The following is a 14742-nucleotide window of genomic DNA, read 5'->3' as shown; positions in this document are numbered from 1 at the left end:
TGACATATGGGCATGTCTTGTGCATGCAGTGCAAACATGGACCCCTGAGCTGGTCATTTGCTGTCCCTCCTTGGAGGGAAGAACAAGCCCAATGGCCTGGGGTGAGAGGCCAGTGCTGGGAGCGGCGCTGGCTGTGCCAGGGCACTGCTGGGTGCCCCCACTCTGAGCACTCCCACCCTTGTGCTGGTCCCTGCTGTTTTCCTCTGCAGGGCGTTGTGTTGGGCACATCCTGGAGAGCAAAGTGGAAAGCAGATGGAAGCTTTGAGGCCCTGCCCTGAGGAGATGCCCCTGCAGGATGGCAGTGCTGCTGCAGAGGTCAGCTCTGTGCCAGCAGTGCCCGTGGCTGTCCCTGCCTGCAGTCCCTGGACAGTCCTGCAGCAGGACTGGGACCGACTGCCAGAGCACTGAGGCCTCCAACAACACAGGGCTCTGCAGGACAGTGTGGAAGGGAAGGAAGAGGAGGCCACGCAGGAGAAGGGCTGCTGCTCCCTGGCAGTGCTGCTCTGCTGGGACTCTTTTCTGGCCCAGCTCTGCACAGAGGCCCCGACCCTGCAGCTGCAGAGAAGTCAGAGAGGAAAGATGTCAGGCAAACAAGCCAATGCAGAGTTCTTTATTTGGTTGAAGCACACAGTGAGTACAATTGCCAATTTGTACAGCCTGTGGGCCAGGCTAGAAAGGCAAACACAGAATTGAAAATGGTGTTTATATATATATACTTTTTTATATATATCTTTATATATATCTTTATACATATAAAGATTTTTTGATGTGAACAAATTCTCACAAAAATAACACCCCTACCAGGAGTAAAAAATAGAGAAGATATGGTGGGCCTTTAATGAAGTACATAAAAGGATTGGCCTTTAATGAGGTACATAACATGGAGAAGAAGGAGAGTTTATTGCTTCTGAAAAACACCCAGTTATGAGTTTCCTCATGGCATCCTTGAGCTCCTGGTTCCTCAGGCTGTAGATGAGGGGGTTCAGTGTTGGAGACACCACTGAGTACATGAGTGACACAATAAGATCCAGGGATGGGGAGGAGATGGAAGGGGGCTTCAGGTGGGCAAAGAATAAAGTGCTGATAAACAGGGAGACCACGGCCAGGTGAGGGAGGCACGTGGAAAAGGCTTTGTGCCGTCCCTGCTGAGAGGGGATCCTCAGCACAGCCCTGAAGATCTGCACATAGGAGAAAACAAAGAAAACAAAACCACCAAATATTAGACAGATACTAACCACAATAAGCCCAATTTCCCTGAGGTAGCCTGAGTGTGAGCAGGAGAGCTTGAGGATGTGTGGGATTTCACAGAAGAACTGGCCCAGGGCATTGCCCTGGCCCAGGGGCAGGGAAAATGTATTGGCTGTGTGCAGCAGAGAATAGAGAAACCCAGTGGCCCAGGCAGCTGCTGCCATGTGGGCACAAGCTCTGCTGCCCAGGAGGGTCCCGTAGTGCAGGGGTTTGCAGATGGCAACGTAGCGGTCGTAGCACATGATGGTGACGAGGGAAAACTCTGCTGAGATGAAGAAGGCAAAGAAAAAGAGCTGTGCAGCACATCCCATGTAGGAGATGGTTGTGGTGTCCCAGAGGGAATTGTGCATGGCTTTGGGGACAGTGGTGCACATGCAGCCCAGGTCTGTGAGGGAGAGGTTGAGCAGGAAGAAGCCCATGGGGGTGTGCAGGTGGTGGTCACAGGCTACAGCGCTGAGGATGAGGCCATTGGCCAGGAGGGCAGCCAGGGAGATGGCCAGGAAGAGCCAGAAGTGCACGAGCTGCAGCTCCCGCCTATCTGCAAATGCCAGGAGCAGGAACTGGGGCATGGAGCTGCTGTTGGACATTTGCTGCCTCTGGTTATTGTTTTCTGTTGAGGAGAAAAAAGGCAGAACTGAATTAGGCCAGACTCAATCAGCAAAACATCTTGCATGTCTCATAGCAATTCAACATTCAGGGCCTCTTTTCAGGAAGATCTCTCTGCATCCCTCTCCCGGAGCTCTGGGATTTGCTGGCTGAAGGGGGCACTGAGAGCAGGGACCCTGGAATGGGCTCCCGAGGAATCCGTCTTGCTGTGCAGTGAGAGGCAACTTGGAGCACAGGGTGACCTCCAATTAAATGCATTTGTGATGTATCAAAGTGTTTCCAGAACTGCTGGTCACAGTTTGCCCAAGGGCAGAACAGAGGGAGGGGATTTGGGGTACACTGTGCTCCAAGTGAAATCTTGTGAGTCTTGAGAGGCAAAGGAGTGGTCTCGGTGAAGAGACAAGAGCTGGCCATCTTTCCCGTTCACAGCTGCCCCTGGCTGGCAGCTTGGAGCTGAAAGGGGATGGCCCTTAGGAATTCTCTGCAAAAAGAAACAAGACACTTATGGGATCAGAGGAATCCTGGTTCAAATAGCACATTGAGAGAATCCTTGCCTCTCCTCAGGATGCCTGATTAGGATCTCATCTCTATCCTCCTAGACTGCCACACAGAGGGATCATTGCAGCTCCCAAGTACAGCTGCCCAGAGCACTTCCATGGATTTAGCACTGAGAAGTTTTCTCCATGGGGATCCTGTGCAGCACAGAGATCCTGTGGCAGAGCTGTGCCCTTCTGGAGGGCACCTGCAGCCCTGCAGGACACCCAGGCAAACAGCTGAATAACCTGAAGGTGCCTGGAGGGCACTTGGGCACTTGGCTCCCACAGACACATCCCCACAGCAGCACCCATGGGGTTGCGTCTGTACAGGAATCTGCCCCCTCCAAATCCCACAGTGGCTCAGAAAACCCAATGGTGAGAACAAGGAGAGCCCAGGCAGCAGGAGATAGAAGTGAAATGCCACAGGGCTGCTGCCAAGGGAGGAGGGACACAGAGAGACAGCTGGAAATCAGGGCCTTGTCCTTGCCTGGGCTCTGGCTGCTGCAGGGCAATGCACAGCCCAGCCCCCGTGGGCCTGAGGGCACAGGCTCTGCTTAGGCTGGGAAAGGAGCCCAGGCAGGAGCTGCTCAGGGAAGGGGTCTGTGCCACAGGGACAGCAGGGAGGGGCCCCCATCCCCCTGCCCAGCCCTTGTGGCAGCAGCTGCCTCTCCCTGCCTGCCTGTCTCTGGGTGAGGAGCTGTTCCTGCCAGCAGCCCCTGCCTGTGCCCAGCTCAGCTCCCTGCCAGTGCTGCCAGAGCCATCCCCAGCCCAGTGCCCAGGGGCAGCTCTGCCTGGGCAGGGGCTGCAGAGCAGATCCCAGACAGCCTGCGGTGGCTGGGAAGGGGGAGGTGTTCTGGGGGGATGTGCTTCCTGAGAAGGGGCCCTGGAAATGGCAGGAGGTGGAGCTGAAGCTGTGAGGAGCCCTGAGCCTGCAGCTGAAGGGCCCTGCCCAGCCCTGCCCTGCCATGGGGGGTCACTCCTTCCACCCACCCCTTCTCCCTGCAGGGCCGTGGCAGCTCCTTGGCCGGGCTGAGAGCTGACCCTGGCAGGCAGCAGAGTCCCTGCCCCAGCACACAGAGCCCTGGGGGCAGGACCCTGCTCTGCACCACAGCCCTGGGCACCCCTGGCTGCACCCCCACCTTCCCACCCCACAGCCAGCCCTGGCACAGGGAACCTTCTGGCCCTGGGCCTCTGATGGGGCAGCAGCAAGTCCTGCTCTGCAGCAGCTTCTCCTGCTGCACCCCAGCAAATCCAGCAGAGCCATCCTGACAGCTCCTGCCACTGCTGCCATTTGGCAGCTGGGAGAAGCACTTGTAGGAACTCACCTGCACTGCTCTGCAGCCACAGCCTGACCGTGGCAAAGGGCTGGCAAGGTTCCTGCCCTGAGCAGCTCTGCCCTGTCCTCCCAGCCCAGGATCCCTTGAACCTCCTGCTCCCTTCTCCTGTCTGCCCTTGCTGCCTGCAGCTCCTGCCCTGCTCTGCCATATGGCCACTTCCTCTGCACTGCAGCAACTGGGAGAGTCCTGCTGAAAGATCCTAGAAGCTGTGGGATGTGCCAGCTTTAGGAGATGCCTCCAGGAAGGCAAGTTGAACTTTCCTACAGCCAGAGAATTCTTTCTTTCAAATCCTGGGAAGGTTTCTCCTGTAGTGAGAGCTCAGTCACCTCCCAGCCCAGGCTGCCTCTCATCTCTCTGCCTTCTCTCCTGTGCCCTGGGTGTTGCAGGCAGTGCCCTCAGCCCTGCTGGGCTGTGCAGAGGAGCTGCTCACCAGCAGAGCTGTCTCTTTGAAGCTCTTCTTGCTTGCCAGGAGCTCCCTGTGTGCCAGGAGCCCGGCCCAGCTCAGCAGCACAGCAACAGCCCCAGGCATTTCATGACCCTCAGGGGATGTTGATGTTGTTTACATGAGACTCAGTCCTTGAGAGGAAGTTCAAACAACTTCTCAAGAAGTCAAAATGAGATTGAAACACTGAAGTTTCTTGTAGTGCTAATGAATCTCACTGAGGGACACAACTGAGAACGTGTCCCCAGGTTCCAGTTAGAGCAGAAAACTGCAGACAGTGATGACAAGGATGGACAAGCAAGGGAAAGGTGTCTCTGATGCTGAACAAACCTTGACTTGTTTCCTTGATCCAGAGGACCAAGCCCTGACCCCCAGCCCCTGTCCCTGCCTCATTCCTCAGGGCTCTTCCTGGGGCACTGGGATGTGGGATGTGCAATGCCAAGGGCAGGCCCATGGGGTGGCACCTGCCAGGCTGCTGAGCAGGGACAAGGAGGCCATGAGGCCCCAGGGCTGCAAGGGCCACTCCCCTCCTCCTGGCATCAGGGGCACAGACAGCAGCCATGGCCAAAGGCCTGCAGAAGGTGGCTCTGGCAGGGCCTTTCAGCTTCTCCCCATCCCTGTCTCCTCTCCAGCCCAGGCTGTCCTACGGTGTCCGTGCCCTGCCCCTTTCCCTGCAGGCTGTCGTCATCCCCCCGGCTGCCCCACCTGGCTGGCACCTTCCTGCACTGACATCTCTGTGTCCTCCCTGGCTCTTCCTGCACACACAAAGCCTTGGGCTCATCCAGACTCCTTCTTTGTGACATATTGCACCACAAAACTGACCTCAGAGGGAAATTTCTGACTTCTTGTCCCCAGTCTAGGCCACCCCAGCTGCCCTTGGTGGCACTAGTTCTTTCTTAGGCTGTTTTCTGACAGAAAGAAAAGCTCCACCAGCTCTGACACCCCCCTTCCAGACCTCTCAGGCTACTCCTCTTCTCTCCTCAATCTTCACGCCACTGACCCCTGAGTCCTCAGCCTCTATATACGGGTCCTGTGCTTGAGGCCCCAAATTCCTTCCTGAGGGGTCTCTGGGACCTCTCCAAGGTTTTGGAGGATGACAATAGAGTGCTCTTGTACAAGTTGTTTCCTACATGATTTCTGTTTGGGAAGAAGTAGACTGTTAACTTGAGATACTAATTTGCAATACACCGTGGAACCTTATTCAAAGTCCAGCTGGAAAATACCTTGTTGTTAAGAGTGTGAAATAAATCCTAAAGTGTCATCAAATATGTGATTTTCTCTTTATTCCCAATCACTAAATTAAGAAACATAACTCAGATGTGACCTCATTCTGTGCTCCAGTGAGATTAACATTAGAACAAGATTGTCACTGTCTACTGGTCTCTTGTGCTCCTCACTGGCAGGCACTTGGTGCACCCCTGGATATCCTGCTAATGAAGTAAAAAACTAACCCTTCTAAAGTTCCAGATTTTCCTCACCTGTTTGGACACAGTTGGACAAACTGGACCAAGTTATTACTTGAAATCCATCTGCTGGATTTAGCATTAATTACTCCTTGTTTTGATCTGAGGGAAAAAAGCTCACACAACACAATCTCTGAATGCTCCTTTGAACTTCCCCACAGTGTGTTCACAAAGACACATTGAAAGGCTTTTAGCTTTTGCTGCTACTCTCAGTTCCAGCATACAAAGAAATGTCTCTGTGAAATAACAGCAATTGCCTTTCCATGTTACTGAACTACATTCAATGTATCTGGTCTCAAACAAATACTCCATGTTTTCTCCTTGTTTTATTTTCAAGGGCATGGGTATGGGTATTTAGATGACTGCCTTCAATGGTACAGGATAGAAACCATTCACATTGCTATAAATGAATATTATTCTCTTGACAAAACACCTTTTCCAAAGCCTTTGACAAAAAGAAAGGGAAAAAAACCCAGACAGAAAAAGGGAGCCACAGGCACATTGTCTGTAACCAACCAAAAAGGTCTCCTCCCTAAAGATAATTCAGGCACATCCTTCAATATGGATCTCTCACTATCACCTCAAGCTATTTTTTAGTGGAAGTTTCTGTAGGGAAGCTGAAGTGCATCACTGTCTTAGAAAGCCAAAGATAAGATGAGTGAGGGAATTCAGTTGGACTCTTTAATTAATACAGGATTATTTCCCTTTCATTTGGTGAAGCTAATAATATGATTGGTGGAATGTCAGTAACAATTAAATCATAAACTAGTGCAGCACCAAAGGGAAAATTTACTTTAGTTATGGAGTATTGCCAGCAGAAATCTTGAAAATCTTATGCATATTTAGACTGATAAAATACCACATGTACTTCATGGGATACTGCAAGCTTTCTACAATCCTTGTGACATGTATTTACAGAGCGAGAGTGAACATTTTGAGATGATACCTTTATAAATGTGTTGCAGTTCTATTGTTTCTTGAATGTTAAGCACCACATCCTAAATGCAGGAACACATTCATGGTCAATGTCCTAGTTTAGACCTTTTCATCAGCTGTGATATTGTGATAATCACACTTAAAACATTCCTCTAGAAAGAGTAAATTAGCCCTTTTCACTAGAAGGATTCTTATGATCAAAAACAAATCTGAAAGAGAACAAAGTCAGATTTCTCTGTTTGTTGGTTGGTTGTTTTTTTGTTTTGTTTTGTTTTGTTTTTTTCAGCAATGCAATAAATTGCTGTCTTTAACTGGGTTGGCTTTTCTACCCAAGAATTAAAAAGAAAACTCCAAAGTTCACTTTATTATGCACTTACATTACCTTTGGGGGTTTTTTTGGAGGCCTCACCTATGTAAAAATACCTTCCTTAAAATGCATTTATACTTTCTGTAAGAACCAAACCATTCCAGCTGACGTACCATTCTATCACCAATACTGCAGGGAAATGTAATATCCCACTAAAGCAGAAGGGAAAGAAGACAACTGAGCATCAGCAGCTATTCCTAAGCAGATTAGGGGTTTAGCTCCATCTAACTGAGGGATGAGATGTGTCCCTCAGTGGGTCTCTTCCCACTCCACCACCAGCCCTTCTACCCGACTGCAAGCTCAAAGTTCTAAAAAGAGAAGAAGAAGAAGCTGGAGTGTCAATATTTCCTCAGTGCAAACCCCAATAATCTTTGCTGGGAGCTGACAGGAATTGCTGTTCCACTGCCCTGGGATATCCTGGCTTGAGGCGAGAGCGCAGCCCCGCCCAGAGCCCCCAACCCCTCTGAGAGCTTTTGTAGCGTCTGTTTGTCCATGTCCCTGTGGCAGAGGCTCCCCCGACATCTGCCCTGGAGCTGGTCCAGCTGCTGGACCAAACAAGGCATTGTCCAGCCTGCCTTCCCCCAGCCCCGACCGCCCCAGCCCATCTTCCATCGCTCTGCTTCCTTTTCCTGCCCCTGCTCCCCCTCCGCTCCCTTCCCTCTGGCATTTTTATGAGGAATGTTCTTGCTGTTCTCACTGTCCAAGCATAAGCTGATCCCCAGGGGAGCCTGTGGAATGTAACCCCTCAAGCACTAAATTCCTTCCCCTGTGCCAAAGACACAGGTTTGTTGTTGCTGCCCCTCCCGCCGAGCACCAGCTCCATCTCCTGCTCCTGCCCAGCGGCTTTGCAGAAATCCAGGGCTGGGTGTGGATTGAAGGCTGTGGCAAGGGACAGGATAAAGTTGCTTGGCTTCCACCCTTGGTGTCTCAGCGTTTGTGATCTTGGAAATCCTCACAAACCTGGAACAGTGGCAGATTATCTGTTGTTGTAAGATTTTTGAAAAAAAAAGAACAAAGAAAAAAAGAAGAACGACAAAGAAAAAAAAAAAGAGAAAAAGGAAAGAAGAAAGAAAAAAGAAAGAAAAGAAAGAAATAAAAAAGAGAAAATAAAAGAAGACAGAAAAACTAAACCCAACAAGTCCGGTCCTCCCCCACCGCAGGGAATACAACTCCCACAATGCACCGCGCAGGTGGGGGCGTGGCGAAGGGCGGGCAGGGGCGGTGGCCGCGCGCTGATTGGCTGCGGGGCGGGTCTGTAAAGGCGGAGGGCGCGCGGAGCGGGCGCCATTTTGGCCTCGTGGTCGGGAGTGAGGAGGACTCGCCTGCGGCCGCTGCACTTCGCTGGGTGAGTTGGCGGGGGGGCGGCGAGAGCGGGGTCTGGGGATCCCCTCGGGGGCTGCGGGGAGCGCGGGTGTGGGTGGAAAGGCTGAAGGGCTCGGGAGGGTTTAGCGGGGGGGTTCGGGGGTTCCCGGGGACGTTTTGAGGGGTCCCTGAAGGGACTCGAGGGGGAGGTTGAAGGTCCCTGGAGGGTTTTGGGGGGCTCTGATGGGGGTTTTGTTTTCTGAGAAGATTTGGGGTGTCCCAGGTGGGCTTTGGGGGTCTCTGGGGAGGTTTGGGGTTCCTGGGAGGCTTTGCGGGGACCTTCGAGGCAGTTTGGGGGGCTCTGGGGGGTTTAAGGTGTCCCAGACGGTTTGGAGGGCCCGTGGGGGGGATTGGGGGTCCCTGAATGGGCTTGGGGAGTCTCAGGTGGGTTTTGTGGGTCACTGAGAGGGTTTAGAGGGTGCTGGGGAGGGATGAGGGGCCCTTGAGGAGGTTTCGATGGATCGAGGGGGGGATTTCAGGGGTTTTGAGGGGATTTTAGGGGGTCCCCTAAAGCCCAGCAGTGGGTTCAAGGGGTCCCCCAGCCCCCAGGGGAGGGGTCCTAGGGATGCCCTCCAAAATCCAGGGGGGGAGATGTACCACATCCGGGTAAGGGGATCCCAGTGCCCCCAGTATATCCCAGTGACCTCCCAGTTACCCTCAGTATGGCCCAGTAACCCCCTCAGTGACCATCCAGTGTGTCCCAGTGACCTCCCACTGCCCCCCAGTATGGCCCAGTGATCCTGCAGTGAGCACCCAGTAACCCCCAGTATGGCCCAGTAACCTGCCAGTGTCCCCCCCGTTGTCCGGGTATCCCCCAGTAACTCCCCAGTTCTCTGCCAATGCCCCCAGTGTGCCCCAGTTCCCCCCCAGGCCCTCCCAGTGCCCTCCCAGTGTCCCTCAGTAACCCCCCAGTCCTCCCAATGCTCTCTGGTTCCCCCAGTGTGTCCCAGTATCCCCCAGTAATCACCCAGTGCCCCACAAAGCCCCCCAACTGTCCCCAGATGCCCTTGGCCTTTCTATGGGAGGGGGAGCATTTTTGGGGTCAGAGGATCCAGAGAAGAGCAGCGAGGCTGGGGAAGGGAGTGGAGCACAAGTGGTGTGAGGAGAGGCTGAGGGAGCTGGGGGTGTTGAGGCTGGAGAAGAGGAGGCTCAGGGGAGACCTCCTGACTGTCTGCAAGTCCCTGCCAGGAGGTTGGAGCCAGGTGGGGGTGGGGCTGTTCTGCCAAGAAGCAGCAGTAGGGCAAGAGAACTGGGTCTTGAGCTGTGCCAGGGGAGGTTTAGGTTGGATATTGGGAAGGATTTTTTTGCTGAGAGAGTAATGAGGCCTTGGAATGAGCTGGGCAGGGAGGGGGTGGAGTCAGCGTCCCTGGAGGTGTTGAAGGTGAGAGTGGATGTGGCCTCAGTGCCATGGTCTGGGAAGCACAGCAGGGTTGGATCAAGGGTTGGACTTGATGATCTCGGAGGTCTTTTCCAATGTGGCTGATTCTGTGATTCTGTGGTTGCCATTCCTATGGCAGCACATGCTTGAGGCTCTATCCCCAGGGTGATAGAGATGTCTGTCCATATCTATCTCCAAGGTCAGTGTGTAAATGTGTGGTGTTAGAAAAGCAGAATTAGTTTTAGGATGGTTGTAGAAGGAGAAAGAAGCCCAGAGGCCAGTGCAAGCAGGCAGCCCTGAGCTTGCACCTGATGTCCCCTCCCTGCAGGTTCCTGTCCTTGAGCCCAGGCCCTGAGGTGAGGCTGAGAAGTGGCGCGGAGGTGAGCCCAGAGCTGTCCCTGAGGTGAGGCTGAGAATAAGTGCAAGGCAGAGGTGCTGCTGAGGAAGGAGAGCCCAGTGGTGGGAAAGACCTGAAGCTGTGAATGCCCATCCCCGAGCAGGTGCTGTGTCCATCCCCTGTGTGCCAGGTGAGCTGGGGCTTTGCTGCAGAGCTGCGGGCGCTGATTTGAGCGTCTCCAAGTGCTGAGATGGTGGGCACCCAGGAACACAAACTGTGCCTGGCCACGGAGCCTGCAAGGAGGAGCAGAGACAACCCTGGAAGTGTGGGGGTCCAGGTTGTCCCTGTGCCTTCCCCTGCAGGCCCTGTCTGTCCCTGCTGGGCCCCTGTCCATCCCCATCAGGTCCCTGCCCGTCCCCCCAGGCTGAGCTCCCCCCAGGAAGTGCCGTGGAGCTGAAGCTGCTGCCATCCCCCCCCTGCAGCCGCTGCCCCAGGCAAGGGAGCAGCAAAGGCAGGGCCAGGAGCAGAGGCAGCAGCAGGGGAGCCCTGGGGGGGCCGTGAAGGTCTTGTGTGGGTCAGGAAAGAGGCGCCGGGCACGAGGCCGGGGCTGTGCTGAGCAGGCCCAGCCCTCACATCCCCCCAGCCAACGCCTGTGGAGCTTTTTGGTTGCCTTGGGCACAGCCGGCCCTTGTGCAGGGCTGTGCCCTTGGGGCCTCTTTGGGGTGGGCAGGAGGTATTTTTTGGGGGTGCTGGGCTGGGTTGGCAGCAGAGCCCCGGCGGTGGGTGGGGGGATGCGGGTCCCCCCCCACGGTGGGGGTTGGTGTTGCTGGGTCAGGCCCCGCCGGCTCCATTGTCAGCCCGGTGTCGGCGGGGGGGACACAGCGGGTTTGGGGCCCCCCGGGAGTGCCGGGGGTGGGTGTGGAGCCCAGGAGCTGCCGAGTGTGGAGAGTGGAGCGGGGAGATGTTGGAGCTGGGGGAGCCCCGGCAGCCTGGAGGGGGGAGCACGGAGAGGGAGGAGCCCCGGGAGCCTGAAAGGGGGGACGGAGAAGGGGAAGCCTGGACAGTGGGGACCCCTGGGATCCCCGGCACAACGAAGTGCAGAACCTGGAGAGGGGGAATGTCTGGGAACGCAGCACCCCGAAGGCAAGGGTCAGAGGAGAAGGAACCCTTAGGACCCCCAACACTCTTAGCATTTCTAAGTGGGACCCCCAGCATCCCAGACAAGGGAGACCCTCTGAACCCCAGAGGGGAGAGACCAGAGAGGGGGAACTTTTGGGAGAGATTTTTTTGGCTAATCTTCATATTTTGGAGTATTTTTTAGCTGAATTTCAACTTTTTACAGTTTGAGGGGCTAAGGGTATTCTTGCAATTTGTGAAGGATTTTTGTGTGAATCTCGGTGGTTTGGGTTTTTCTGGGCTGAATCTTGGTGTTTTGGAGGTTTTTATGGACACAGGATGCCCGGTGAGTTCTAGAGAGGGACTTGGGCAGGAGGAACCCCCAAGCCAACGCACTCAGCCCTTGTTTTCCCCCCCCAGATGGATTTGTCCTTCCCAAAGCTTGGGCAGATGGAGGAGGAGGCTGCGAAGAAGATGCCTTGGGCCCCCCAGTCAGGTGAGGAGGCAGTCAGTGTCCCTTTGGGCGGGTGTTGTGCTGGCTCTGTCAGCCGAGCATGGCCCCGGCTGCAGGACAACCCCGCTGGCGCCGCCGTCCTGCCGGGGCCGGAGTTGGGGGGATGTCCTTGGCCTTCCCTGTGGGCCGGAGGCAAATCCCCTCCCTGTCCTTCTTGCTTCCTGCCCCAGGCCCCGAGCTGAGGACGGAGAGCCCGGAGGACAAATCCCCCCGTGAGACCCTGGTGGGAGAGGCCGTTTTGAAGGGCTCCCCGGCGCAGGAAGGCAGCAGGGAGGAAAAGGGCCGGAGATCCCCCCGCAGGAGGGGCTCCAAAGCCATCCCAGGGTGCTCTGAGGAGGAAAGAACCAGCCTGTGCCAGGAAGGCGCCAGGACCTTGAGCCAGAGCTCGGACCTGGTGGAGCCTGAGCAGCCTCCCAGCAGGGAGAAGCCCTTCAGGTGCTTCGAATGTGGGAAGAGCTTCAGCTGGAGGTCCCACCTGCTCCGCCACCTGCACATCCACACTGGGGAACGGCCCTACAAGTGCTTGGAATGTGGGAAGAAGTTTCAGCGCAGCTCACATCTTCTCCTGCACCAGCGGACGCACACGGATGAGAGGCCCTTCCGCTGCACCGACTGCGGGAAGGGCTTCAACCAGAACTGCAACCTCGTCACCCATCGGCGCATCCACACCGGGGAACGGCCCTACAAGTGTGGGGAGTGTGGGAAGAGCTTTACCCATAGCTCCACCCTCCACAACCACCAGCTCATCCACACTGGGGAACGGCCCTATAAGTGCTTTGAATGTGGAAAGATGTTTGCAACCGACTGGAATCTCCTGCAGCACCAGCGGACGCACACGGATGAGAGGCCCTTCCGCTGCACCGACTGCGGGAAGGGCTTCAACCAGAACTCCACCCTCGTCACCCACCGGCGCATCCACAGCGGGGAGAGGCCTTACAAGTGTGGGGAGTGTGGAAAGAGCTTCACCCAGAGGTGTCACTTGACCAAACACCAACGGACCCACCAGTAAGGGAAGCCCTACCAGTACCCCGACTGCAGGAGAGCTTCGGCCGCTGCTTCCACCCCAATGAACCCCTTGATGGTGAGACAACCCCTGGAGTCCAGTGACTGTCAGTCCATCCCTTTCGACCACAAGGGACCAGTCCCCTTTCCCAGGGGCAGCTTCTTCCAATAGAACCCTTCTTGGCGGGGTGTGTGGAGATTCCTGCCTTGGCTGGGGACCCCCCCAAGGTCACTGCTGGAGGTTGTGAGCAGAGATCTCCCCCCGAGCATTGGTCTGGGGGAGTCCCATCCATCTCCAATTAAGAATTATTGCTTTGTGCCAGCTTGAGTAGAATTGCTTCAACAATTGCTTTAGTGTAGAGCACTTATCCTGTACTCCTGGTAGTTTTAGTGTTTGTCTTGTGCAGTAAATAATTCTGATGAAGATCTTTTGTCTGATCATTTGGAACCCTAAATAAATTCCTTTCTATCAATAGATCTGATTTGCCATTGTTAAAACCTGGGGAACAAAAGTGGTTCAGTCACACCCCTGTAATTCCTCTAAACAAACTGTTGGCATAACCCAAGGCTGAGATTGGATCCATCAGTCCCCAGCACCCCACAGGAAGTTGGGACCTCAGGGGGGCCACCACCCTTTGCCAACCCCCCTGTGCCAAAAGACCCCCATGGGACCATCTGCCCCACCAGACCCGCCTTTTCCACCCTTCTCCCTGTTCCTTCCACTTTTCCATAGTCTCCTCAATCCCCACCCCCCCCGGATTACTCTGGGGGTCCCAAGCCCCATTTTTCCCCTCCTCTCACATCTTCCACTTCATCCCCTCAATCCCCAGCTTCATCCAACTCAGTTTGGGGTCCCACCACCCCAAAAAAAGAGGTCAGGTGGGGTCCCCCAAATCCTCTCCCCATTGCCCCCCAATAACCAGGACTGGGGAGAACTGGGAAGCTTTACTGGGATCACTGGGAGCAACCGGGCAGAGGCAGAGTGGCAGCAGGGGAGGGGGGGACACACGACCCCCCCAAAATCCTCACGGGGACGGGGGGGGTCCAGTCTGGGCCCGAGGCCCCGGGGAGGGGCTGCGGCCACCGCCGGCTCAGGAGCTCTGTGGGGAGAGAAAAGGGGGTGACACCGGGGTGGGGGGACAGGGGGGACACCGGGATACACCAAGACCCCGACTGGATCCAGTGGGACCAGAACTGGGGAACAGGGATCATACTGGGAGCACCTGGCAGCACGTTGGAGGCAACTGGGATATACTGGGAGTGACTGGAACCACAGTAGGGGTGACTGGGAGCAACTGGAACCACACTGGGGGCAACTGGGATCATACTGGTAGCAGCTGGGCCCCTACTGGGGTCATACTGGGATCATACTGGGAGTGACTGCAATAATCCTGGGAGTGCGTGAGAGGGACTGCAGCCAGACTGGGGATGAGTGGGATCAAACTGGCTTTGTACTGGAAGTGTCTGGAAGTCACTGGTATCATACTGGTGGCAACTGTGATTGTACTGGGATCATACTGGATCAGACTAGGATCATACCGGGAGCAACTGGTTCTATGCTAGGGGCAACTGGGAGCTACTAGGATCCCACTGGGAGGAAGTGGGAGCAACTGGGACCATGCTGGGCACAACTGGGATCATAATGGGAGCAACTGGGCCCACAGTGAGGGTGGCTGAGGTCATACTGGGAGTGACTGGGAGCATTCTGAGGGCAGTTGGGACCATGTTGGTGCAACTGGGATATACTTGGAGCAAGTGGGATCACACTGGAATTGACTGGGATCATACTGGGAGGCACTAGGACCCCACTGGGGGTGACTGGGAGTGGCTGTGAGCAACTGGGATCATACTGGAAGCTACTGGGAGCAACTGGGAGTGAGTGGGACCACACTGGGGGCAACTGGGATATAGTAGGAGAGACCAGGAGTGACTGGGATCATACTGAGAATGACTGGGAGCGTACTGGGAGTGACTGGGGGGTCACTGGGGAGCATGGGAGCATGCTGGAGGCAACTGGGATATACAAGGAGTGGCTGGGAGTGACAGGGATCATACTGGGAGGGACTGGAACCCTGCTGGGCGCAACTGGGATCCTACT

The 14742-nt window shown here is 55.3% G+C and overlaps 1 protein-coding gene across 1 annotated transcript; it reads right to left on the bottom strand.

Annotated features, from left to right (window-relative positions):
• Positions 1-498: 498 nt before the first annotated feature.
• On the bottom strand, positions 499-1835 carry LOC135405409 (olfactory receptor 14A16-like). The gene has a single exon (XM_064640106.1). It carries the CDS (start codon positions 1833-1835, stop codon positions 864-866), a length of 972 nt encoding a protein of 323 aa, XP_064496176.1. The 3' UTR covers positions 499-863.
• Between the last annotated feature and the right edge of the window lie 12907 nt (positions 1836-14742).

The sequence above is a fragment of the Pseudopipra pipra genome, chromosome W (assembly GCF_036250125.1).
Source record: "Pseudopipra pipra isolate bDixPip1 chromosome W, bDixPip1.hap1, whole genome shotgun sequence".
NCBI classification, from domain to species: domain Eukaryota; kingdom Metazoa; phylum Chordata; class Aves; order Passeriformes; family Pipridae; genus Pseudopipra; species Pseudopipra pipra.
The sequence above is the reverse complement of the archived record's forward strand: the minus strand, read 5'-3'. Positions and strand labels throughout refer to the sequence as shown.